Below are 27019 nucleotides of genomic sequence, written 5' to 3'. Positions count from 1 at the left end.
ACATCTCTTGGGTGTAGAGGGAACTGCAGCAGTATGAGGAAACCTGCATGGTCACAGGGAGAATATGCACACTGCATGCCCCACACAACAGGATTGTATTTGGGTCTCCAGCACCGTGAGGCATTACTTTGTCACTCTGGCACAGAACTATCATCTTCTTCCCCAGTATATTCTTGTTCCATCATGATGCTTCTGCTTCAGTTATTGAGCTGTGCTGAAACAAATCAATGCCTATCACTACTGTCATGTACACACGCCGATAGCACTAAAAATCCATGAATCCCCCAAAAATGCTCTCATTATTCCCTTTGCCTCTGAAGCTACATCCTTTGTGAATATTACCTGCTCTCAAGGGAAAATCGCTGCTGAAGATATCACATTTTCATTAATTACCAGGCCGCTTCACTTGGCGTTCTGTCTGGTTACTTTCTTTCAAGTTTCTTGGTACATCTACTTGCTTTAGCTAAACTGCTGTCTTGCCTTCTTCAAGGAATGTCTCGCATTTATCCGCTTGGCTTTCTTTGCAGCCTGAGCATCACATTCCTTGTCAGATGTGTTGAGCATTCAACATGTCCGCTGCCTGCCAGGATCACTGCTCCACGTAGAAAAGTCCAGTAAGCCTCTAAATTCCTCAAACTGCATCACTTTTGTGTTATCAACTGCATCAATTCAAATCCGATACCAGTCTGGTACCTGTTGTGTCTTTGCATTCCTTCACCGATAATCAAACAAGAGGGAGACCTATCAAACAAGCATGACTTATTGTAGCTAGTAACTAAACTGTCAAATTCACAAAGTCATATCTGGGTTGGGTTTTAAAGCTGGGAAAACTGTGGCGAACCAGTCAGCGGAAAGGTAATACATGATTACAATCGAGCCGTCCACTGTATACAGAAACATGATAAAGGGAATAATGTGAATAACGTTTAGTGCAAGGCACTAAAGATCATCCGAGGGTCTCTAATGAAGTAGACAGTAGCTCAGGACTGCACTCTAGTTGGTGGTAGGATGGTTCTGTTGCCTGATTACAGCTGAAAAGAAACTCCCTGAATCTGCAGGTGTGCATTTTCACACTTCTATACCTTTTCACAAGGATAAAGCAAAGAATTTTAATTATCGGATCTTCCACTTTATTTAATTGAGGAGCTAAAAGATTTATTTCTATACATTGCTCATGAAATATGGAAATGTGTATATTTTTGGCACCAGAGCTGCTCATTTGTTTCCAATTTTCTTTGGTAATTGAATGCATATTTCTATAATGTGGAAAATTGTACACTGTGGTAGCAATTGCATCCTGTGTTAAACTGAAAATATGCAGAATAGGTAGCTGATTGTCAATCTTCGTGCAACAAGGATTTGGCAACAGCCCTCAAGCCACCGCTATAAGATCTTTGCCTCAAACTGGCTGTCACAATCCAGCTACAAGCCTATGTTAATCACCTGCAGGAAAACCACTACTGATGGTGCAGTCTTTAAGGTGATTTTGATTTGTTGCTGAATTTGATTTAAAGTGGAGTTTGTGGGAGAAATCTATATTTATGAGTGAGGAGATTACAGTCTGTCAACTCCAGAGAAAGTGCTGTAAAAGGGGTGAGTTTATAAGGCCATGTGTGTCTTCAGCATGAAAACAAGCCCTTTGGCCCACCAAGTCAATGCTGACCATTGATCACTCGAACACAGACCACTGCTGTAGATCTTTTTCTTGTCCTAGATCAGGGGTTCCCAACCTTTTTCGTCCCATTTACCCCCGGCAACTTTAATACCACACAACAATGTTATTTCATTTATTTATGAACAACTAATGATGAACAGATACCGGTATACCAGAACCAAACACAGTCAGTCCATGAGAAAAAATATGTACAAATCCAGAATCAACAAATTTAACCCCTGGGTGGGTGAAATTTACCCCTTTGGGGTAAGTTTACCTCGGGTTGGGAACCCTTGTCCTAGACCTAAGAGTTTTAAGAATAGAAATACGTAACTGTGAGTATATGGAAAAACAGAGTTCAAAGTGCTTGATCACCTACTACTGATCACATAATACTAATGACATTTTAAGAGGCCAAAATGTTAAAATTTATTACTGTTATTTCTCGGCAGAGCTTGCATTGGCATTTGACTTGAAAGTGAATCCAAAAATGTGCAATGAGGAATGCAATTAATCAGGAAGAAAATTTTTATTCTTGCTGTGTAGTCTCGTGGTGGATTTATTTCACAACCAAAGAAAATCAATTCACTTTCGATTTTCAGAAGATGGGAAAACATAAAATAGTATTTTGTGGTGTATCATATCCTTTTTTAAACAAATCTTTATACTGTTTTAAAAAAAACAACTCTATCTTTTAAAGCAATTATTATTTTTCCTGTGGCTTCACATATCTAAGCAGCTTAAGGGATATAATCTAAATATATGTAAATTCTTTACTCAATGGAAAATGAAACGGTGCTTGAAGAAGCTCACAATTTCTTTATTAGCATGGGGCTAATAAAGATTTACTACGAGCAAGTTAAATCATTTTCTACACGAGTGTAATTCATAAATAGCATTTAAAAATTGTTGGAGCATTAAACAATAGGTGCAGGAGTAGGCCATTCTGCCCTTCGAGCCAGCATCGCCATTCAATATGATCATGGCTGATCATCCACAATCAGTACCCCCCGTTCCTGCCTTCTCCCCATATCCCCTGACTCCGCTATTTTTAAGAGCCCCATCCAGCTCTCTCTTGAAAGCATCCAGAGAACCGGCCTCCACCGACCTCTGAGGCAGAGAATTCCACAGACTCACCACCCTCTGTGTGGAAAAAGTGTTTCCTCATCTCCTTTCTAAATGGCTTACTCCTTATTCTTAAACTATGGCCCCTGGCTCTGGACTCCTCTAACATAGGTTGTCATTATTGTCATTGTTAATTTTATATTTAACTGTTGGATTTAAATGTTGGATTTGAAACGCTTTGAACTATTTAAAGCAGGGCACGATGGACAATGATTTTAAATAAAAGCACACCGAGAACAAATTTAAACAGCTTCTGTATAATTTAATAAACACATTTACAAATTGGGGCATGAACAAGGGCAGTACAGTAACGCAGTGGTAGAGTTGCTGCCTTACAGTGCTTGCAGTTTGATCCTAATTACGAGTACTGTCTGTACCGAGTTTGTACCCTCTCTCTGTGACCGCGTTGGTTTTTTCCGAAATCTTCTGTTTCCTCCCACACTCTAAAGATGTACAGGTTTGTAGGTTCATTTGCTCCGTATAAATGTAAATTGTCCCTTGTGTGTGTGTGTAGAGTAATATTAATAATAATAATACATTTTATTTTCGGGCGCCTTTCAAATCTCAAGGACACCTTACAAAGATTAACAGAAGAGAAAAAAACATATAGTTGGAGAAAAATAAATATTAAGGACATCATCAATATACAAATTAAAGATAGAAATCAAAATCAAAAAACACAATGTGAAGAGAGCAGCAACAGCTAAAGCGCGGCAGCGTCCACTCTCTCTTCCGACAGCCATCTTGGACACAGACTAACATAGTAACTACACACAGAAAAATCATCCCCCCATAATGGTTACCACTGTGGGGGAAGGCACAAAGTCCAGTCCCCAACCCCAGTTCTCCCAGAAGTCAGGCCTATTTGAGGCCACCGCTATTGCCTCTATGGAGGCCCGATGTTCCTGGCCGTTCTGGCCGGGTGGAGTTGCCCCGGCGTCAGGAGAGTCCTCACAGCGGCTGGGCCACCTGGAACGGCCGCTTCCTAGCAGGGGATTGTCGTCTTCCGAAGCCGACAGGGCCGCGCCGGGTTGGAGCTCCCAAGCTCCCGATGTTAAAGACGGCGCCGCCCGCTCCACTCCGCAGACCCGCAGAGTAGTGTCAATGTGGACTCAATGGGCCAAAGGGCCTGTTTCTGTGCTGTATCTCTAAAACTAAAAACTAAATTAATGGAGAAATGCTTTGTATAAATGGATGGGATATAAATCCAACAAACAAACGTGATGTAAATATGATTTATTTATATGGTACTGCAAGTAGTTAAGAAATATGTTAGAATGGCTTTTGTTGCTTATTGTTCGGGGAATTGAATCCAAAAATGGAGACAATATGTTTTAGTCATATGGGGCACAGATGAGTTCATAGCTGGTGTTCTACATGCATTATTATTCTCCTGTATTTCTCCTGTATTTTATGGATTTCAATGCATTGGAAACAGTTTGGAGAAGGGTGACCAGACTGATATTTGCAATGGACAGGTAGCCTTTAAGGAAAGATTTGACAGGCTAAGATTGATTCTGGTAACATAATGAAGAGTTGGATGCGACTGAATCAAAACGCAAAATCCCGAATGGTCTTGAGTGGGAGGATGTGGAGAGGACGTTTAGTGCGTGGGTCAATCTGGAACAAAGGGTTATGGTTCAAAAATAAGGAATCACTCGTATGAGGCAGATGATGTTGTTATTTCTCTGAGGAACTCTTTTCTTTAAAGTGTTGTGAAAGCTAACAAGCTGCCTGCTGAGTGTCGTCAAGGTCTCTGAAGCAGAAAGGAGGACTAAAACTACAGACAACTAATAGATCATTATCCTTTTTGCCAGGTCTGAGTTTTTGATCTTCATAAACCTTTTTCTTTAGGATTGACTGTTTAGCTGAACAAATTAGGCATGGTTGTTTTGGCTCGGTTCATATCTAGATTCTCATTGGTATCAGCTGTGGCTCATTTACTGGCTCTCGCGACTATAAAATTAATATGTGTAAGAAGGAACTGCAGATGCTGGTTTAAACGGAAAATAGACACCAAAACTGGAGTAACTCAGCGGGACAGGCAGCATCTCTGGAGAGAAGGAATGTGTGACATTTCGGGTCGAGACCCTTCTCTCCAGAGATGCTGCCTATCTCGCTGAGTTACTCCAGCTTTTTGTGTCTATAAAATGAATATGACAATAGACAATAGACAATAAGTGCAGGAGTAGGCCATTCGGCCCTTCGAGCCAGCACCACCATTCAATGTGACCATGGCTGATCATCCCTAATCAGTTCCCCAATATGGCGGATTTGAGCACAAAAACCTAAACTGACGCCCCAGTGCCATGTGGAAATTAGTGATGTACTATTGAATGAGGCATTAAACCCCAAGTTTTGTCTCTCTTTTGGGTGGAATTGAAGGTATTTTTGAGAAGAGAAGTTCTTCCAGGTGACATATCCATACTTAACCTTCATTCCATATGTTGCAACACCAATGGGAGCCAACAACACTTCATTGGTAATAAAGGTCAGAAAGGGACATAGAATGTGTTTTATAATATTTGTTTTTTTTCCCTTGAATATTGCAACTACACTCATGCAAGCAAATGGAGAATATTACATACCCACCATGATTAGTCATGTTCGTTTAGTTAGTTAGTTAATAAGTTAGTTAGTTAGAAGATTTGAGGAACTTGTAAGGTGAACTACTTGTCTAGTCTCTGTTCTGCTCAGTTGTGTGCCTGGATTAGTTGAATTTATAGTCAGGATGTTGTTGGTAAGATCTTTTGAAGCAGGGTTTAAATCTTGCGTGTCATAAATGCAACATTGGACTGTTTTACAAGCCAAGATCAGAACAAGCTGAATAGTTTAGGCACAGCCCTGTTTCTGAACCTGAGAAGGAGAGAAAGTCATTGATGAAATGGCTGACGACACCTGACCTCAAAATGTTGTCCTGGGAATTCTGAGATCAATTGATGCTCAGGACAGAGGCAAATGGTCTCCAGTAAACAATGTAATGTTTATTTTTTTTGCCAAAAAACGATTCCAGCCACTACAGAATGGTTTCTTGTTCCTCATTGATCTTAATTTTGCATTTGACCATGATGCCACACTTAGTCAAATGTTGATTTAATGTCACAAGTTGCCATTCTCATCTTGGTCGTATTTATACCCTTATAATCTATTTAGTGATGAGATTTAGAGCCAGGTTGTTGGTAATTTCTACTTGATGGGACTGTTGTGATCTATCATCAATCTGTGTGTGTCTTGGAGTAGGCCAATTAGCCAGGTTACTTCTGTTCTGCTTTATGTGTACAGAAGATGACCTGGTCATTGACATGTGCTAGTGCTTGTAAATGTACTGGAGTAACTTGGTTAAATGTGCTGCTGGCTCTGATGCAATATATTTGCAATAGAAACCAGAATGTTCCAATCTGAATTGGACACATGGTTGGTCGGAATAAAAAGTGTGTAAATATACGTTGTTGATGTGTATAATTCTTTTGCTGGTGACAGTCCATTTCATCTCAATGAAAACAGAGAATCAGTGCGGAACAGGCCCTTTGGCCCACCAAGTCCACACCGAACACTATCACTATGCTTCACGTTAGGAACAATGTACAATTTTACCAAAGCCAATTAAACTCCAAACTTGTATGTCTTTGGAGTGTGGGAGGAAACCGCAGCACCCGGGGAAAGCCCATGCGGCAACAGGGAGAACGTACAAACTCCGTACAGAGAGCACATATAGTCAGGATCAAACTGTAAGGCCACAGCTCTACTGCTGTGCCACTGTGCCGCCCCAACTGTTAGATTTGTTCATTTATCCCACAACCTTTGCCAAGGTCATCATGGAATGTGTATCTACAACTGAAAAGAGGACAAATGGGACTAATCTGGCAGTTGTATTCTTCAGGACTTGTTTAGTGTCTGATGCCTTTGAACCATTCTCGAAGATTGCATTCTATGTCATTTTTATCCTTAAAACACAAAAGTTTATTGGGCAGGTACAGCAAGTAACAAGGAATGCTCATGCAACGTTGACTTTGTTGCAAGCAATCTAGAGTGTAAAAATAAGGACGTTTTGACAGATTAATAGGGTGTTGGTGAGGCCGCATCTGGATTGCGATGTACAGTTTGGTTCTCTGTATTTAAGGAAGGTTAAACTCACTTTGAAGGCAATGCAGAGAAGGTTCTCTTGTTAATTCCTGGAGTAAAGTTATGAAAATACTTTAGGAAAATACATGGAACAGAAATATTGGTCTGTACATGGTAGTGGATAAAAATTATAGGTGATCTTATTGAAAGCTTTAAGGTTCTGTGGGGTTTTGATAGGGTTGATGCTGCGAGGAGGATGTTTCCCCTAACAATAATGGCCAGAATTTTCTCTGCGGCTGTTACATTACTCAACACTGTACCTCGGTGATTGCCAATCACCCCCCCCCCGGACACTCCTTCCACCAGGAAAAAATAATTGCACTACTATGACTGAATGCACGTAAATATATTTATTTATTGCTCATATTCTTTGTCGCTCTTCTAGGGAGATGCTAACTGCTTTTCGTTGTCTCTGTACTGTACACTGCACAATGACAATAAAGTTTGAATCGGAATCGGAATCTGAATTTGGAATGGATGGCCAGAGGACATGGAGCGGAATTTCTTCTCATAGAGGGGTGTAAATCTTTGCTAATCAAGGGTGCTGTGAAGACTGAGCCAAAGTATAAATTCATGGCATAGAGATTTGATCTGCAAGAGAATCGACTGGTGTGTGGAGAGAGAGCGTGTACGTGCCTCCAAAGCCGAGATTGGATATGATACGATACAATAGGATACGATAAAATGTTATTTATCCCAGGAGGGAAATTAGTCTGCAAACGGTCATAAAACACAACAAGATACGTGAAATAATCAAATGGAAGTGATGAGTGGAAAGTCCAGGATTGGGGATGTGCAAAGCTTGGGGAGGCGGGAGGGAGGTCAGTCTCAGTCTACCCTACGAGAGAAGAGGGAGGAGTTGTACAGTTTGATAGCCACGGGGAAGAAGGATCTTCTGTGCTGCATCTTGTTGGAACCAGTCTGTTGCTGAAGGTGCTCCTCAGGTTGACCAGTGTGTCATGGAGTGGGTGAGCTGTATTGTCCAGGATGCGCCACAGTTTGAGGAGCATCCTCCCTTCCAAGACCACCTTCCATGAATTCAACTACACGCCCAGGACTCCGCTTCTTGGGCTTTAGGTGATCCGTAAATAGAGCTTCAGAGTATATATTGAGGATTTCGAAGAACAGTCTATGCATAATTCTGTAGCCCTATTTCCATTTAGTTTTTTTGTTTCAAGATACAGCGCGGAAACAGGCTCTTCGGCTCACCGAGTCCAAACCGACCAGAGAGCCCTGCACACCAACATTATCCTCCACACACTAGACTAATATTTTTACATTTTTTTAATACCAAGCTAATTAACTTACAAACATTTACGTCTTTGGAGTGTGGGAGGAAATGGGAAAACCCATGCCGGTCACGGGGAGAACGTACAAACTCTGAACAGACAGCACCCGTAGCCAGGATCGAACCTGGGTCTCTGGCGCTGTAAGGCAGTAGCTCTACTGCTGTGCTGCCACAATGTGCTATTCTTTTTCATGCTGCATTTACCCAACTGGGATATTTATTGAGTAGATAGAATTAAAATGAACAGCTCAAGGAATTTTTAGCTCAGTATTTTGAATTTTGGTACCAGATTACTAAATAGGAATGCAAGGGAAAAAAAAAACATTCTTCTGTTTCAGGACATATGACAGTAAAACACTCATGATGTTTAAGCTCCATGAGCCTTTGTTGTGGTTTATTAGACCCGGGTTCGATCCAGACAACGGGTGCTGTCTGTACGGAGATTGTACGTTTTCCAATTGACCAGTGTATGTTTTCTCTGAGATCTTCGGTTTCCTCCCACGCTCCAAAGACGTACAGGTTTGTTGGTTAATTGGCTTGGTAAATGTAAAAATTGTCCCTAGTCGGCGTAGGATAGTTAGTGTGCGGCGATGGCTAGTCGGCGCGGACCCGATGGGCCAAAGGGCCTGTTTCCACTCTATTTCTAAACTTAACTAAGAATGGTCCATCTGGTATTTTTTTACTTTTTTAAAATTATGTCTCAGTACAACCCAGGGCTTGGTAACGTTAAGATAATTGAATGCTTCAAAGTTTGAAATGCAAGTATTCGGTTATATATTTGGCAGAAAGTATCCCAGTATTTAAATTGTGTAGAAATCCAATTCTGAATGCCTTCACATGGTGTCAATTGCCTTGCGTTGTTGTAAAATCTCATTGCTTCATTTTTGTTTGAAAGCCTATTGTTCAGCTGTCACGTCACCCTTTTCCCAATGTGAGTTTTCATGAATATTAACTTGTAATTATATAATAGGTCCAAACATGAAATGGATGCCAAACACAATGGAAAATAATTGTCAGAAATTGAGCTGAGATTTAGAATGAAATGAGTAGTAGAAATATAAGTGTTCAGACTCTTTTTGAAATCTGGCTGGGGGCGTTGTGAATCTGTGGAATTCTCCGCCACAGAAGGCAGTGGGGGCCAATTCACTGGATGTTTTCAAGAGAGAGTTAGGTTTAGCCATTAGGGCTAAGGGAATAAAGGGATATGGGAAAAAGCGGGAACGGGGTATTGATTTTGGATGATAAACCATTATCATATTGAATGGCAATGATTACATGGTGGTGGCACAGTGTTGCAGCGGTAGAGCTGCTGCCTCACCGCGTCAGATACCCAGGATCGATCCTGACTGTGGGTGCTGTCTGTACGGAGTTTGTACGTTTTCGCTATGACCGTGTGGGTTGAATCCTGATGCTCTGGATTCTTCCCACACTCCAAAGACTATTGGGTGGGTTTCCCCTAGTGTGTAGAATGTGAAAGTGGGATACCATAGAACTTTTGTATGGGTGATCCATGGTCAGCATGGACTCGGTCGGCCAAAGGGCCTGCTTCCATGCTGTATCTCTAAAACTAAAAATGAAACTAAGCCCGGGGTCACTCCTTAAGAAAGAACCATGAGAATCTGGAGTTGCCGAGGTTGAATGAATATTGTTCCTGTGTCAGTAATTTATTAAATATAATTATAGCCTCAATTTAGTGATAATAGCCTAAATGAGTATTTAATTTCATTCAGTAAATTCTGTTCTCCCAGCTTTCCCCAAATCGCAATAATGAATAGTATGAGAATAATTAATTTGGGTGCAAAATATTTTGAAGTACTACAAAGGGAAATCATATGATGACAAAGAGAGTCTTAAAAAATGATAGATTTTAAACAAAATATAGCAAATAAATATTCTACAAAATATCCCCAAAAAATCCTCTATCTTTTTAGTTTAGATTACAGCACAGATACAGGCTCTTCTGCCCACCGCATACTAACACTCACCTACACACACGAGGCACAATTTTCAATTTTACCAAGCCAATTAGCCTACAAACCTGCATGTCTTTGAAGTGTGGGAGGAAGCCAGAGCACCCGGAAAAAAACCCATGCAGTTCACGGGGAGAAAGTACAAACTTCTTGCAGACAGGTCTCTGGAGCTGTAAGGCAGCAATTCTACTGCTGCTCCACTGTGCCGTGGGTGGGCACTTCAAGATGGGCATTGTCAAATTGGGCAGCAATCCATAATCTGAATTTCATCTTCTGGCTTCCTTCAGTGGGTATTGGCTTTTAATTATTCAATTCAATTCAATTCAACTTTATTGTCATTGCAGGTACAACGAAATGCAGTTTAGCGTCTGGTCATAGTGCAAGATAGTAGAAATAAAAATAAAAATACAAAATAAAAATACAAATAAAAATAAAAACATGGTTAACAATGTGTGGCCTGTGGATGAATTAAACTGGCACATAGGCAATACATGTATACAAATGGGAGAGTCTAAAGATAGCTAGAGACGGGACTCTGTTCAGCAGTATAATGGTGTTATTGAAAAAGCTGTTCCTCAGCCTGCTTGTGCGAGACCTGAGGCTCCTGTACCGCCTCCCTGATGGGAGGAGGGCAAATAGCCCATGGTTAGGGTGAGAGAGGTCCTTGATGATTTTCCCGGCCCGTCTCAGACACCGTTTGCGGTGGAGGGCATCCATGGCAGGGAGCGAGGCACCGATGATGTGCTGAGCGGTTTTCACCACCCGTTGCAGTGCCTTCCTGTCCGCTGCGGTGCAGCTGCTGTACCATACCGTGAAGCAGGTGGTCAGGATGCTTTCTATGGTACAGCGGTAGAAGTTGGACAGGGTCTGGGGGGACAGGTGAGCTTTCTTAAGCCTCCTCAGAAAGTAAAGGCGCTGCTGCGTCTTTTTGATCAGTTTGGTGGTATTGAGGGACCAGGAGAGATCCTCTGAGATATGTACCCCGAGGAATTTGTAGTTGGAGACGCGCTCCACCTCAGTCCCATTTATGTGAATGGGGGTATGTCTGCCACCTCTGGTCTTCCTGAAGTCAACAATGATTTCCTTTGTCTTCTTACAGTTGAGGACGAGGTTATTGTTGGCACACCAGGCTGCCAGGTTCTGGACCTCCTCCCTATAGGCTGATTCGTTGTTGTCGCAGATCAGTCCTACCACCGTGGTGTCATCGGCAAATTTTATGATGGCGTTGGAGCCACACTTAGGGACGCAGTCATGGGTGAAGAGGGAGTAGAGGAGAGGGCTGAGCACACAGTCCTGTGGCACGCCGGTGTTCAGTGTTAGAGTGGAGGAGGTGAGGTTGTTGATCCTAACAGACTGTGGTCTGTTGGTGAGGAAATCCAGTGTCCAATTGCAGAGGGAGGTGGTGATGCCAAGTCCGCTTAGCTGAGTACTTTTATATCAATTATACCAATATTAAATATATGTCTTTTTATATACCAATAGCCTAATGCTGAAAGTAGAAACATAACCAAACAGTGAAACAGAATTGAAAAGTTCAAGATTCAAGAGAATTTATTGTCATGTGTCCCTGATAGGACAATGAAATTCTTGCTTTGTTTCAGCACAACAGAACATAGTAAGCATTGACCACAAAACAGATCAATGTATCCATATGCCATTATATAAATATATACACACATGAATAAATAAACTGATAAAGTGCAAATAACAGATAATGGGTTATTAATGTTCAGAGTTTTGTCCGAGCCAGGTTTAAAAGCCTGATGGCTGTGGGAAAGTAGCGATTCCTGAACCTGGTCGTTGCAGTCTTCAGGCTCCTGTACCTTCTACCTGAAGGTAGCAGGGAGATGAGTGTGTGGCCAGGATGGTGTGGGTCTTTGATGATACTGCCAGCCTTTTTGAGGCAGTGACTGCGATAGATCCCCTCGATGGAAGGAAGGTCAGAGCCGATGATGGAATGGGCAGTGTTTACTAATTTTTGTAGTCTTTTCCTCTCCAGGGCGCTCAAGTTGCCGAACCAAGCCACGATGCAACCGGTCAGCATGCTCTCTACTGTGCACCTGTAGAAGTTAGAGAGAGTCACCAATACCACCAATAATTAAATGTGAATTAAAATGTATTAAACAATTATGACTCTTCTGATGGACGAGATCACACTCAAGCCAACCATATGTAAATGTGCCAATGATATAAAGCTGAAGGCTGGGGTATCAAATGGGCAGATGTTGAGAACATGCTGATGGGTTCACTGTGACTTGTCAACATTTCCCTGTGTAATTGCTGGATTAGTTTGACCCAATATAAATAATCAAATCTGTATCATAATCAGAGGATAAGTAACTCAGTGGGCCAGGCAGCATCTCTGGAGAACATGGGTGGGTGACGTTTCGGGTCGGAACTCTTCTTCAGCTCAGCGGGTCAAACAGCATCTGTGAAGCTTCTCTCCAGAGATGCTGCCTGTCCCGCTGAGTTACTCCAGCTTTTTGTGTCTACGGTTTAAACCAGCTGTAGTTCCTTCTTGCACACTGTATTATAATCACCTGAAACATCGGCATGTTACAGAATGTACCTGCCACCTTATATTATCTTGCTTTTATTTTACACAGGGAAAGAGATTACTGCGGAAAGCTTTATGGGAAAGCTGGATAACGGAGCACTTCTCTGCCAACTTGCCCAAACATTGCAAGAAAAGTTCAAAGAAAACAACAGTGAAAACAAAGTTGCCAAGGTATCTGTGAAAGCCATGCTAATGATCCTTTTACATTTTAACTGTTAAACGTGCAAGGCAGTGAGGTCTTGTTAATTAGTGTTATTTGCAATGAAAACTTGTTCCAGTGAATTGATTTGTTTCATCTGAATTTCAATTGGGTGTTTGTTACATAGCATTGAAAAATAATCAATTTAATTCCCGAATTTGAAGAAGGGTCTCGACCCGAAAAGTCGCCTATTTCCTTCGCTCCATAGATGCGGCCTCACCTGCTGTTTCTCCAGCATTTTTGTCTAATTCAATTCCCGATGTTGGGGGAGTCCAGAACTAGGGGCCACAGTTTAAGAATAAGGGGTAAGCCATTTAGAACGGAGACAAGGAAACACTTCTTCACTCAGAGAGTTGTGAGTCTGTGGAATTCTCTGCCTCAGAGGGCGGTGGAGGCCGGTTCTCTGGATACTTTCAAGAGAGAGCTAGATAGGGCTTTTAAAGATACTGGAGTCGGGGGATATGGGGAGAAAGCAGGAATGGGGTACTGATTGTTGATGATCAGCCATGATCACATTGAACGGCAATGCTGGCTCGAAGGGCCGAATGGCCTACTCCTGCTCCTATTGTCTATTGTCAAATCAACACCAACACTGACATTCGTAACCATTTGCATTTTCTTTGTGGATGATTTTAACCAGCTGATAATTATAATTAAAAATGAAAAGATCTTAATATTATTGTGACCTTTAAGGCATCATGATCTCCTAATCAATTGCATTCTTTATCGCTTAAGAAGCTCAGGTTAATTTGGGTTATGCGCAGATAGTGTGCAGTTTTGGTCATCCCATTAGAGGAAGGATGTGGAGGCTTTGAATGTGATGCAGAAGTAGAGGACCGGTGTGCTGCAGGATTAGAAGGTATTAGCTATAAATAGAGGTTGGATAAACTCTCTGGACCATTGGAGATTGAGGGAAGACATGATAGAAATATATAAAATTATGAGAGGCATAGACAGGCTTGACAGTCAGAACTTTTTCTTTCCGTGCCGAAATGTCAAAGACAAGAGCTTTAAGGTAGCTGGGAGAAAGTTTAAAGGAGACGTGCGGGTCTAGTTGATTTTTTCAACAAAGTGCATGATGGATGCCTGGAATGTGCTGCCAGGGGTTGTGGTGGAAGAAGATACAATAGTGGTGCTTAAGAGGATTTTCGATAGCATATGGATATAGAGGGATGTAGATCACGTGCAGACAGAGGCAATTAGTTCAACTTGACATCATTTTCAGCGCAGACATTGCGGGCCGAAGGGCCTGATCATGCGCTGCTCTTCGTAAAACAGAAAATGCATGAAGTACCCAGCTGGTCGGCTTTGGTTAGAGTAACAGAGTTAATGTTTCATGGTAAAAATCAGCTCTTGTTTGTGGTAACACTAAATAGGAAGGCATAGGGATACTTTATTGTCACATGGGACTAAGCACAGTGAGATTCTTTGCTTGCACACACAATGTATACAAATAGCTGGCACCTATGGTGCTGACACAGTTACAAACACGCTGGCTCCCCCTTTTGTTCCGGCCCCCCCCCCCCCCCCCCCCCCCCCCCCCCCCCCCCCCCCACAACAGTTCCCCCCCAATGCCGGGTCCTCAATTGTTCTTCCCCTCCCCCTCACGGTGGTTCTCCACGCACTCGTCGACTGTTGACTGCGGGGCATCGCCTCCGCAGCAAGGCTTCACCACCGCTGAGACCCCATCGTCGTTACAACCTAAAATGTAATCTGTCGTACATTGTACTCTGCCTTTTACAATAGTCATAACTTTTGACACAAGAATTGGCTTATGGGACACTCTGAGGATCTTGCACTGGTAGATTCTGTACAAACATTGTCACAATAGTTATTACATGATTTGGTGCATTCCCCTTTGGAGTGTAAGAAGGAAGAGCTGGTATTAATCACAGGTAAAAGTAGAAAACCATGAAGCACGTGGGTTTGTAAATGTTAAAATAAATTCCTTCATCAAAACTGTCAGATAAGTAGTGCAGAGAAAATTACACAATCGAACTAATCCAGTTCCATTAAATTAGGAACAAGTGTGGTCCCAAAGCAAAATCACTTTTGTGATTGGAATGGTACTAATATAAATAAGGATCAATGATACAAGTTAATTGTTCTGTGCGGTGCCTTGGGTATAGCATGCCAGACAACAGGCTAATAACCAAGGACAAAATAATTAATTTAAAGCCGTTTTGATTATACATTGCAGATATCAGACATAGATCTCAGGCAATGCTACCAGATGAATATTTCATCAAATATTCCGACAGTCCAAATGTTTCAATCATATATTTTTATGGTTCACTATTATATTTATGTTGGGATGGGAGATTGTAACCTTCACGTGGTCCACCCTGTTTCGACAAATGCAATCAACCTGGTGTGCACAATCAAATACGATCAAATAGAACAAGTTGTCCTACAACTTTAGGCTGTGCACGCCTATACGCAAGAAGAGTATGTTATAACTCTTGTTGGTTCAACTCAATGTATTGAGTTATGTACAGTGTACACATATAGTGGTTAAAGGCTGGGTAACATTAAACCACCACGATTCTAGGGACTGGTGATAATGTTAAACCTCTCCTAGCTTGGGATATAGTGCAGGAAAATGCCTCTTGTCATCATTAATCTTTGCTCCGCCAGATATCATTGAAGTGATGCCAGATGTAAAGCGACAGAAGAATATTCTCACCAATGCAAATTGTTCCCTCTGCATTAGAACCCACTGTCAGTGTTACTGGTGGTGAGACTGGGTATTATTGTTCATAAGGTCAGAAGTGATAGGAGCAGAATTAGGCCATTCGTCCCATCAAGTCTGCTCCACCATTCAATCATGGCTGATCTATTTCTCCCTCCTAACCCCATTCTCCTGCCTTCTCCCCATAACATCTGACACTCGTACTAATCAAGAATCTATCTTTCTCTGCCTTAAAAATCCCCATTGACTTGGCCTCCACAGCCTTCTGTGGCAAAGAATTCCACAGATTCACCACCCTCGGACTAAAAAAATTCCTCATCATCCCCTTCATAAAAGAACACCCTTTAATTCTGAGGCTATGACCTCTAGTCCCAGATTCTCCCACTAGCGAAACAATCCTCTCCATATCCACTCTATCCAAGCTTTTCACTATTCGGTAAGTTTCAATGAGGTCCTCCCTCATCCTTCTAAACTCCAGTGAGTACAGGCCCAGTGCCATCAAACGCTCATCATATGTTAACCCAACATGTCATTGTTCATGACATTTTGTATTTTAAATTTCTGCTCTGTTGCCTATGGGCTTGAATTACACTTATGGGGAAAGGAAAATATGTTTTCATTAACATCTGAATAATTAGACTTGCATTTGTATCTAGATTAACTTCCCATTTTTCTTAATTGTGACATATCTTGAAGAAGGGTTCTAAAACCGAAATGCCCCATATCCTTTTTCTCCAGAGATGCTGCCTGACCTGCTGAGTTACTCCAGCATTTTCAATGTTTAAGAAGGAACTGCAGGTGCCGGAAAATCAAAGGTAGACAAAAATGCTGGAGAAACTCAGCGGGTGAGGCAGCATCTATGGAGCGAAGTAAAAAGGCGACGATTCAGGTCGAGACCCTTCTTCAGACTGATGGGCGCCCCCACCCGCTGCCTCACCCGCTGAGCTTCTCCAGCATTTTTGTCTACCAGCATTTTCAATGATACTTTATTGTCACATGTACCTGGGTACAGTGAAATTCTTTGTTTTTGCATACAATCTGGTAAACTCGTACAGCAGACCCCACCGAGGCAATACATGGAGTCGCCACGTTTCAGAAAGTTAATCGAACTGGCTATGTTCCTTGCAGCGGCCCCCCTCTTTCATCTTCAACCTCGGCTGCCCCGAGACCGTGTCTATTTTCTGTATGAACCAGCATCTGCAGTTCCTTCCTCCACACTGCAACATATTCTATCCACCTTTCTCTTTTTGGCTTTCTGTTACGCGTGTCCCTTTAAGCAAGGCGCCAAGCAGGTGATCTTATTCAAGACCTTAGCAAATGCTCCCCCTTGGTTGCTTCCTGTGCAACGTGCCAGAGGAATCGGCTTTTTTCTCTTGCTTTTCTTTCTTCCTTTTGGGGAAACACCGGCCTCTTTTTTTTTTGTCTCTCTGCGCTGGCAAGACGGAAATTAAAACATGCTGAATGAGGAACGACAGACTTAAATCTGTGTTCTGGCATTCGGCGGCTTAAAGCACAGACACTTTACACCACGTTGCTATTTCATTGCTTTGTGCGTTGATATTCTACCGACATTTAGAATTAGGCCAACCCACTCACCTTGCTTTTAGCACTGCTTTGCGAAGGCAGGCAGCAACCTGCATGTGGTGAAGACATTACTTTCTGAATCTAGCCTTCACCATCTGGCGAAGAGATTTTCTCAACTGGTTTGTGAAATTCAATTCTGATCTCTAAACAATTGAAAACATAATAGAGTCAATTTGCCTTTTCCCAGCAGAGGTGCATATTTGTACAAAAATTTGAATGTAATATAATTTTGTACGTCAGTTTGCTTGGTGTGATGGTTATAGCACATTTGAATGGTAATACTGACAGGCACCCACTGTAGACAATTGTATCAATCTGTTTGACATGGAGAGGATAGGCTACTGCAGCCGTAAATATGGATTGATTGCCAGATACAGCATGGAAACAGGCCCTTCGGCCCACCGAGTCCATGCCAGCCATCGATCGCCCGATCACACTAGTTCAAAGAACAAAGGACATTTATTGTCACATATACCAATGAGTCCAGTGAAATTTGAGTTACCATGCAGCACACAAATAAGATAAACACAGCACTAGAATTTAACATTAAACATAAAAACATCCCCCCACAGCGGAGTAAGGTATCGCCCATGTAAGGTATCGCCAGCTCCGCGATGGTACATCGGTGCCGCGCAGCCGCTGAAGCTGAAGCTCTGGCCGGTCTCCGGCAGGAAAGGCCGCGTCAATCCAGATGGTAGGCCGCAAGGAGGGGGCGAAGATGAGCCTCGGAGGAAATACTCATCCTCAACCAGGTAGTGACTGAGAAAAACAACAGTTTCCCCCCCCCCCCCCCCCCCCCCCCCCCCCATCCCCCCCCCCACATCCCCCACAAAAAACTAAGAGACCTCCAAAACAAAACTTTTTGACAGACTAAAAATTTAAAAAAAAAAAGGATGGAAGGACGAACAGCTGCAGGCGAGGCTGCCACACTCGAAGGCGTCACCACTTGGAAGGATCGTAATGAATGCTGGATTCACTCCACTAGTTCAATGTGATCGCATTTTTGCATCCATTCCATACACACTAGGGGCAATTTAGAAGATCTAGAAAACCGCGTGTCTTTGGAATGTGGGAGGAAACCGGAGCACCCAGAGGAAATCCATACGGGTCGCAGGGAGAATGTGCACACTCCACATAGACAGCAAAAGAGGTCAGCATCAAACCTGGGTCTCTGGCACAGTGAGACAGTAGCTCTATCTGCAGTACCACTCTGCTGGTGCAGATATCGATGGCTAATGTTGATTGTAATCATCATTTTCTACTTGCAGCCCAGAATACAGCCATCTTGCAGGCATAGTTCTTGCCTGCTGTGCAATGGCAGAGTAGAAGAAGAAGGGAGAGAATGACAATGAATGAGAATGAAAGGGGGGGCTCTGTCTGAAATCCCAACATGCACTAAAGGCCTGCTAATCTTCTGTTGACCCAACTCTGCCAGCTCTGGTCACACAGAGTGAGACAACCTTAGTTCCAACTGAGGGACTGAGTTGATCAACTGCGGGTGATTGTAGTAATCTGCTTTTGGATAGTTTCAGCCTGTGTTGCAATGAAAATTGAGACCACTGCCATCAACTATTTTAACACGATTTATCCCACAAGTATTTGACTATCCACTATTCACAAAGTCAAACTGCAAAGACCTGTGGAAATTTGGATTCCTCTTTCCTCCATCTAGCTGCGTTTCTAGGCAGAGACAGTTCCCTTACGTTTGCTACTGTGAATAGTAGGTGCACACAATCTGCCCCTGCCAGAAAGGGGAAAGTGTGAGTGAGTGTATTACAAATTATGTGTCATGAATTGACAGTTGTGTCTTACTGTGTTGAAGTACCAGTATCTGTAGAAGTAGTAGTGCTAGTGATGGCAGATGGATTTGTTGCCGTCTGCATTGATCTTGACTGGATCTGCCAGGTCTATAAACTTGCTATGACACTGAGAACAGACTCTCAGGCACTACTCCAGACTTTACTTTGTTTGACCGCTTTTTAGACGTTTCCAATGTGGAGATCTCCTGGGGTGTCAGACAACTATGATATATTTATGTAATTGTCTACCTCCTCCATGAGCAGAAGAGCATGTGAAGTAGGAACTCAAAGTATGTAGGAAAAAACTGCAGATGCTGGTAAACACAAAATGTTGGAGTAACTCAGCGGGACATCTCTGGAGAGAAGGAATGGGTGACTTTTCGGGTCGAAACCCTTCTTCAGAAAGTATTGATTCTGTTCCTTGAGGTCAAGGCTAATCTTCTCCAATCACTATTTTATTTCTCCATCCCGCATAATACCTAATTCTGTTCATATCCACCAAACTATTGATTTTGGTTTTGAATGCAAATATGACTGATTCTCCAAAATCTTGGGTGAATAATTCCAAAAATTCACCACCAACAAGGCTATCCCCTATTATGAGATGGCTATCACCTTAGACAACAAACAAAAATCATCCCCAAAACTACCCTGTCAAGTCCTCCAAACATTTTGATTGTTTAAATATGGTCATTTATTGAACGAAAGACCAGGGGTCTTGGCTAATTGTTGTCAATGCTTATGAGAACCTGCCATCTCAGGAACCAATCTGGTGAATCTCTTTTGTCTGTCTTCATTTAAGAAAAAAAAGACTGAAGTATACAAAATAGTGCAGGTGTGGCCTCCTGGTATAATTATATGAAGAGAAAACAAAGTCATGGAGGAACTCAGTGTGTCAGGCAGCGACTGTGTTGGGAAATGGACAAAAGGCGTTTTAGGTTTGTTAATCCTGGCTAAATTGGAGCAGCCATGGCATTAAAATTGAGTAAGGGCTTATGTGCTGCTGGGCCATTTTGGTCAAGTTAATGTGCCTTTGCAGAGCTGAGACAAGCTGCTGAATGGTGCCAGCATGTCTCTGGCCCAGATAAGTGCTGCAGAGAAAGAATATGACATCTGCAGAGTTCTTATAATGAAGTGTGAAATGCATAGAGCTAATTGGATCAATGCAAACCAAGTATACATATTGTAAATAATGTTGTGAGACAGTTATTCTGTAGTTGTTGATTGGTTGAAATGTTAAGCCTTGTCTGAGTTGTTTGAATCCCAAGGCACATGTTGCATTATTCATCTGTTAGCTTCCTTCTTGAAGCCTTACCAGATACATGCATTAGTTACTATTTTATTGGCTCGGGGAACTGTCTGTCATGTACTGTTGTAATCGATATGTGTTATTGGACTGTACAGAGACTACCTCCATGTAGTTCGGCCCCACAAGGTTGGGGGACCTATAAAAGGCAGCCTCCACGAGGTCCATTGTCGATCTTCTGGAAGAGCGCTTGGGACTGCGTGACCTTTTGGAGTGTCTCTGCTTGCATGAGGCTAGACGGGCTTGGCCAGGCAGATACAAGGATCGAACCCGCGGTGATTAGGTATCGTATAGGGGAATTTGTGTTGTGTTATCCAAAATACAGTTTCATAGCCATTCGACCCTTCGAGCCAGCACCGTATCGACCACAGAATAGTGAAATTGTTATTTGCTGCCTCTTAACAGGCCCGTAAACACAATAATATACAACCAATAATAAAAATTACAATAGACTAATAACTGCAATACATGGTATTACATGGAATATTACATGGAATACATGTTAGCATCCATTGACATGTGTACAAGGGGACACTGGTCTCTTTGAAGATTAACATTTTGAAAACTACTTTTGCAGTATTTGTGCTGCATTCCCCAAGAGGATAACCTAATCCTCTTCCACGTTAACTCATCTGCCTTGTTAAGCTCTCTCACTCAACTTGCCTATATTGTCTCCCTGCATTCTTATCATTCTTCATACTGCACTTACCTTTGGAAATCTTGCATACACGTACTGTATATGTAGCAGGTAGACAAAAGTGCTGGAGAAACTCAGCGGGTGCAGCAGCATCTAGAACTGAAGAAGGGTTTTGGCCCGAAACGTTGCCTATTTCCTTCGCTCCATAGATGCTGCTGCACCCGCTTAGTTTCTCCAGCATTTTTGTGTACCTTCGATTTTCCAGCATCTGCAGTTCCTTCTTAAACAGTATATGTAGCACAATGGTGCAGCTAGTAGAACCCCTGCCTCCATGCACCAGTCCTATCCTCGGGTCCTGCCTGAGTGAGTTTTCCCGTTTTCCCCGTGGCCTCAAATGTTGCTCCGGGTGCTTTGCTTTCCTCCCACGTACCCAATACGTGTTGCAGCAAGATAGACAGCCTTGCTCAGATGGTGGCGATCCTTGGATAGACAGCACCTACGGCGATCCTTGGATAGGCAGCGCCGCAAGGAGATGCTTTTGATGATGGGCTTGCCACGGACCTGGCTGAATCAACCACTTACTACAGCCTCTTGCGTTCCTGCACATTGAGACTGCCACATCAGGCCACGATGACGTGCATACATTATCTCAATACTATCTCTTTGGAAACTCTGAGATGCAGATTATAAGTCCATAAGTGATAGGAGCAGAATTAGGCCATCCAAACCATCATCCACTCCATCATTGAATCATGGCTGATCTAACCGTCCTTCCTAAACCCATTCTCTTGCCATCTCCCCATAATCCCCGGTACCCGTCCTAATCAAGAATCTATCTTTCTCTGCCTTAAAAATATCCGTAGACCTGGCCTCCACAGCCACCTGTGGCGATGAATATCAACATTCTCCGGAGATGCCGCCTGACCCGTTGATTTACTCGAGCTCCTTGTGTCTTATTCACTTAAGGCCTTGGTTTTCTTAAAGCTTTTTGATGTTTTACCTCCAGTCTGTGACATAGTGTGGTGAACTCCGGTTGTGTAGTCTACTTCATTTTCCACAGTCGCATCCAGCTGCACTCAATCAATATGTTTCCAAAGTATTTTTATTTCCTGGCCAGTATTCTCTCTTCAATTTAAAAAGAGAGACGATTTTCTGGGAAGTCAAATTTATATTGTGGGCTTTTAGAGATAATGCCTACAGTGAAAAAATGACAACAGACTTATTGCAGTGCTGATTTTGCTGTTATATTGCAAGAACTTAAAACAATATATTGTATTAATACAAAGGAAAAAAATTGGCTGAGGAAAAGATTAGGCCAGGGGGGTAACAATCAAAAGATTGGATATAAAAAGGCTTTCAAGCGTGTGGCGGTGGTGAGAGAACTACACATCCTGAGCTAGACCAAAGATACTAGATAGCTCCTCTAGTATCTTTGAGCTAGACTATTTTGGATTCCGCCAGCTGCCTGGATACACCATCCATGATCTCTACCTGCTAGTGCTTGCACAGATTGCACAGAATGAATTCCACAGTTCCACCACCCTCTGACTAAAGATATTCCTAAAGGAACATCCTTTAATTCGGAGGCCATGACCTCTGATCCAAGACTCTCCCACTAGTGGAAATTATTATGGTGCTGATGTCTCCAGCTGCGAATTAGGGTGCCTGGCGTCATGTTTACTATCATAATTCGTGCTTTGGTTCCCACCACAAACAGTGATACACAAAGGGTGTTTGGATGCACTGATCACGTTCCCTTTAGCAAATGGAGGCAGCAATTCTTTCAGCAGTGGTTGACTTCTGCAGATGTGGGGCACTCATGAAATCACTTGATGCTTACAGTTTGGAGAAACAAATGCAACTGATTTCTCCAATGGCACGTACGTCAGCAGAATGTACAAAATGCCCTGGGGCCAGCGTAGAGAACTACTTTAGTGGATACTTTTTTTATGTGAAATACAATTTCTAGTCTCGATGCATTCACACATCTGTGCTTATAAGTACACACTGAAGAACATTTAAAGTTCTACTTTTATTATTTTTGGAAATGTTGCTGCAATTCTTTTGTGACTCCAATATTAAAAATCTTTGACATTTCCTTAAGGCCTGCACAAGAAAAATGAATCTAAAATATAGAGAGACAAGGAACTGCAGATGCAAAACACAACACTGGAGTACAGTTTAGTTTTAGTTCATTACTGTCACATGTACCGAGGTACAGTAAAGAGCTTTTTGTTGCATGCTACCCAGTCAAAGGAAAGACTATACATGATACAATCAAATTGTCCACCGTGTACAGATAGCGGATGATGGGTAAAACAATTTGTGTAAGATAAAGTCGAATTAAAGATAGCTCAAAGGTGTCCTGAGTTAGATGGAAGGTCAGGACCACTCTCTAGTTGTCGAGAGGACAGTTCAGTTGGCTGATAATATCTGGGTAGAAACTGTCCCTGAATCTGGAGTTGTGCATTTTTAAACTTCCTTACCTCTTGCCTGATTGGAGAGGGTTAATGATGGAGTGACTGGGGTGAGACTGGTCCTTGATTTTGCTGGTGGCTTTCCCGAGGCAGCATGTAGATGGAGTAGACACAAAATGCAGGAGTAACTCAGCTGGTCAGGCAGCATCTCTGGGGAACATGGATGGGTGACGTTTCGGGTCGGAACACTTCTTCAGTTCAGCGGGTCAAACAGCATCTATGGAGGAAATGGACAGACAATGTTTTGGATCGGGGCCTTTCTTCAGATCGATTGTAGTTGGGAGGAGAAAGTTAATAAAAGGAAGTGGGGGTGGGATAAAGTTGCCAAATGATAGTTGGATACAAGTTAGGGAGATTTGATTGGAATGGTAAAAAATAATGAAAAAGAGGTTTGAAAATACAACACTTTGGTTGGTGGAATGTTGGCTGCTCAGAGAATACTTTATTAGGAGTTCACAACTGTGTAGTGTTTTCTAATTAGTCTTTTTGTTTTATTGTCCTCAATTAGACATTTACCTTAAGATGCCTCAACGATGACAGAATGACTTACATACACCTGTGGCACACATTATGGTGAATGCCATCCTTGTGAGAAAAGTAATGCACCCTCTCAATTAGAGAAGGCAGAACAGTCTAACACTGATCTGATGTTAGTGTTGGCAGATTGGACGTCAACGTTTCAGCAAATGTCACTCTTCACACAGCTGAACGCGTGCTTGGTAGCAGGAAAAGACCCTTCCCCACAGTTGCTATTTACAGGGATCACCAACCACAGATTAGTTTCTAGAAGGAAATGCAGATGCTGGTTTAAACTGAAGATAGACACAAAATGCTGGAGTAACTCAGTGGGACAAGCAGCATTTCTGGAGAGCAGGAACGGGTGATGTTTCAGGTCGAGAGTCAGACCCGAAACGTCACCCGTTCCTTCTCTCCAGAGATGCTGCCGGTCCCGCTGAGTTACTCCAGTATTTTGTGTCTAAATTTGAATTAAACCAGCATCTGCAGTTCCTTCTTAGACATTGGTCTATTAATACTGGACATCAATAAGAGGCAGCATTTTAGTTGGACTTTCAGAGCAGGCAAGATTCCCATTACTCACAAGAATTCTTCTATCTGAAAGAGAAGATGATTTGCTCTAAATGTTTTCTTAAACCAACAGAGGTGTATAAAAAAGATTAAACCATGTGAGATTATACTGGATGACAGTTTCAACTTTTGTTATACAACGAGCTTGGTTGCATGCCAACAAAATGACCACATCTTTCTGGAAGTGTATTTTAAAGCTATTTGATATTTTTGCTCTGTATAAATTGCTAATATTGTGGATTTATTAAATGTAATTCAATAATCATGTCCCATGCCTGCACTTTAACTTCAGAAGAACCATGGAACACCAAAGAGATGGCTTAGACATTGCTATTAAAGTTGTAATCAAAGTTGTAGAGAACTAAGGAATACCAGTGAGTAATTCAGTGATACCCATCTACCTATTTCCGTTGCATACCAGTATAATTTGCTGGCTATGTGATTGTGCTTGTGCCAAGAAGCAGATAGTCTTGGTGAATAGAAAACTTCCCCATACTGACACTGTTTAATTGCTAAAATGGAGCTGGCCTGGTTTAACCCAGTGTCCATTTACCAAATATGGAATGTGATTCCGTCACTCTACAAAGAGTTGATATTTGAAAATTAAAAGCCTACAAAGATGTCATTGCCACAGATAGATTTGATCATTCTTTACAATATTCTGATTTCACCGTTCCAATGGAAATTCAAATTAATTTTTTTCTGTATCTTTCTTCCAGTGGCATTTGGTGTGTGAATATCATAAGGTCATGAATAAATCAAGTTGAACGTGGATACAATATCTCTTTTATTAGCCTGCATAATGTGATATTGTTGTAGTATTAGTTGAGCATTCTCAGTTTAAAGAAATTGGCTGGATATCGATGTGAAATGTTGAAAGTCTGCACTCAGACTTTCTGAACTTGCTGGCCATTCTTCATTGGTGATTTCCTGACTGGGTTCCAACAATGGGAATGTCATAGTCCAGTGAGCTCTCTGTGATACCCCTGTCCCACGGTACGAGTTCATTCCAAGAGCTCTCCCGAGTTTGCCCTGATTCGAACTCAGAGATTTACGATAATGGCCACTCGTCGGTACTCGGGGCTCTCATGGACATTTTTCAAAATGTTGAAAAATCTTCATGAGTCTTCCCGTGCTTACCTGCCGTTAGCGAGTCTTCCCGAGTACCTGCCGTTAGCGCTGAGAGACGTCCCAGAGCTCCGACGTTCCTGCTCCATTCATTCTCCGTGCTTACCACGAGTTTGATTTTTTTTTTAAACTCGGGAGAGCTCTTGGAATGAACTCGCACCGTGGGACAGGGCTTTAATTCTCCAGTAGTTACACTGGGGCATCTGCATCTATGCACAGACACTGAGCCCTTTCATCTGAATGAAGAACATCTTGAGGAACTTGTGTACTTGATTAGTACGGGTGTCCGGGGTTATGGGGTGGAGGCAGGAGAATGGGGTTAGGAGGGAGAGATAGATTGGGCATGATTGAATGGCGGAGTTGACCTGATGGGCCAAATGGCCTAATTCTGCTCCTATCACTATAAACTTATGACGTAATACACATTTTTTGTCTACCTTCCTTAAAGAATTAGGTTTGTTTAAAAGGTTTATAATTTGTTAATGATTTTTTAAAACTACTTAACTTTTAAATATTAAATGGTCAATTGAATTTTAATAGATTTTGAATGTTTTGAAGGGTTCTGAATATCAGAGAGATTCAACAGCCTTCAAAGTTATTGGCAATATTGACACTTGGTTAAGCCTGAGACGTTGGTCTAACCCAGGTCATGGTTGAAGCCAATTCTAAGATTAGAAGTTGTTCAGCCAGAGCTGTCTGTCTTGCGCTTCTTGTGCGTGGTGGTGGCAAGATTGGTGGAAACATGGCCACGACATGAACGCTCTTTCCTTGACCCCTTTTGCATTGCTGGCTGACCGTAAATGCCAATAACATGTATGACTGATATTCTGACTCTATAACCGTTGAGCCATAAAGATACGCAGCATGGAAACCGGCCCGACAACCTAAATATCTATGACGGCCAAGAAGGCTGTCCAATCAAGAGCTATTTTCCAGTTTGGGCCATATTGGAAGGAAAGGGAAGGTTATGTGAAACGAACAAACAAACATCCCTAAGAAGAGGGTTGCTGAAAATAAGAAGACTTCAATGTTCAAACCATTGGGTTGTAGACTACCCTGGCGGAATATGAGGTGTTGCTTCTTCAGTTTACATTGGGGTTCACCCTGGCAGTGGAGAATGCTGGGGATGGACAGGTCACGTGGGATTGGAAAGTGGAATTGAAATTGACAAGCAACTGGGAACTTGGGTTGGCAACTGCCGACAGAGACCAGATGCCCAGTAAAATGGGTTGCCCAGTCTTTCTGACACGGACAAGGCCACATCCTCGGCCAAAATCTGTAGACGTGGAGGAGGAGGTGGACTGTACTGGAGCTGGTTTAAAAACATTTAAATTATCGGAGCATTTGCTCCCTTCTGATTTAATATATTCCCGTAGAAGTTGCTACTGTTGGACT

At 42.3% G+C, this 27019-nt stretch overlaps 1 protein-coding gene across 6 annotated transcripts in view; it reads left to right on the top strand.

The window, feature by feature from the left end:
• LOC129705567 (growth arrest-specific protein 2) overlaps positions 1 to 27019 on the top strand; it is a 98136-nt gene that overhangs the window by 24176 nt on the left and 46941 nt on the right. For all 6 annotated transcript variants that reach the window (XM_055649158.1, XM_055649162.1, XM_055649159.1 and 3 more), the window contains one exon: positions 12766 to 12887. In XM_055649158.1, coding sequence (XP_055505133.1) covers positions 12766 to 12887 — 122 coding nt within the window. The remainder of the gene's footprint in view (positions 1 to 12765; positions 12888 to 27019) is intronic.

The sequence above is a fragment of the Leucoraja erinacea genome, chromosome 18, assembly GCF_028641065.1.
Source record: "Leucoraja erinacea ecotype New England chromosome 18, Leri_hhj_1, whole genome shotgun sequence".
NCBI classification, from domain to species: Eukaryota; Metazoa; Chordata; class Chondrichthyes; order Rajiformes; family Rajidae; genus Leucoraja; species Leucoraja erinaceus.
The sequence above is the reverse complement of the archived record's forward strand: the minus strand, read 5'-3'. Positions and strand labels throughout refer to the sequence as shown.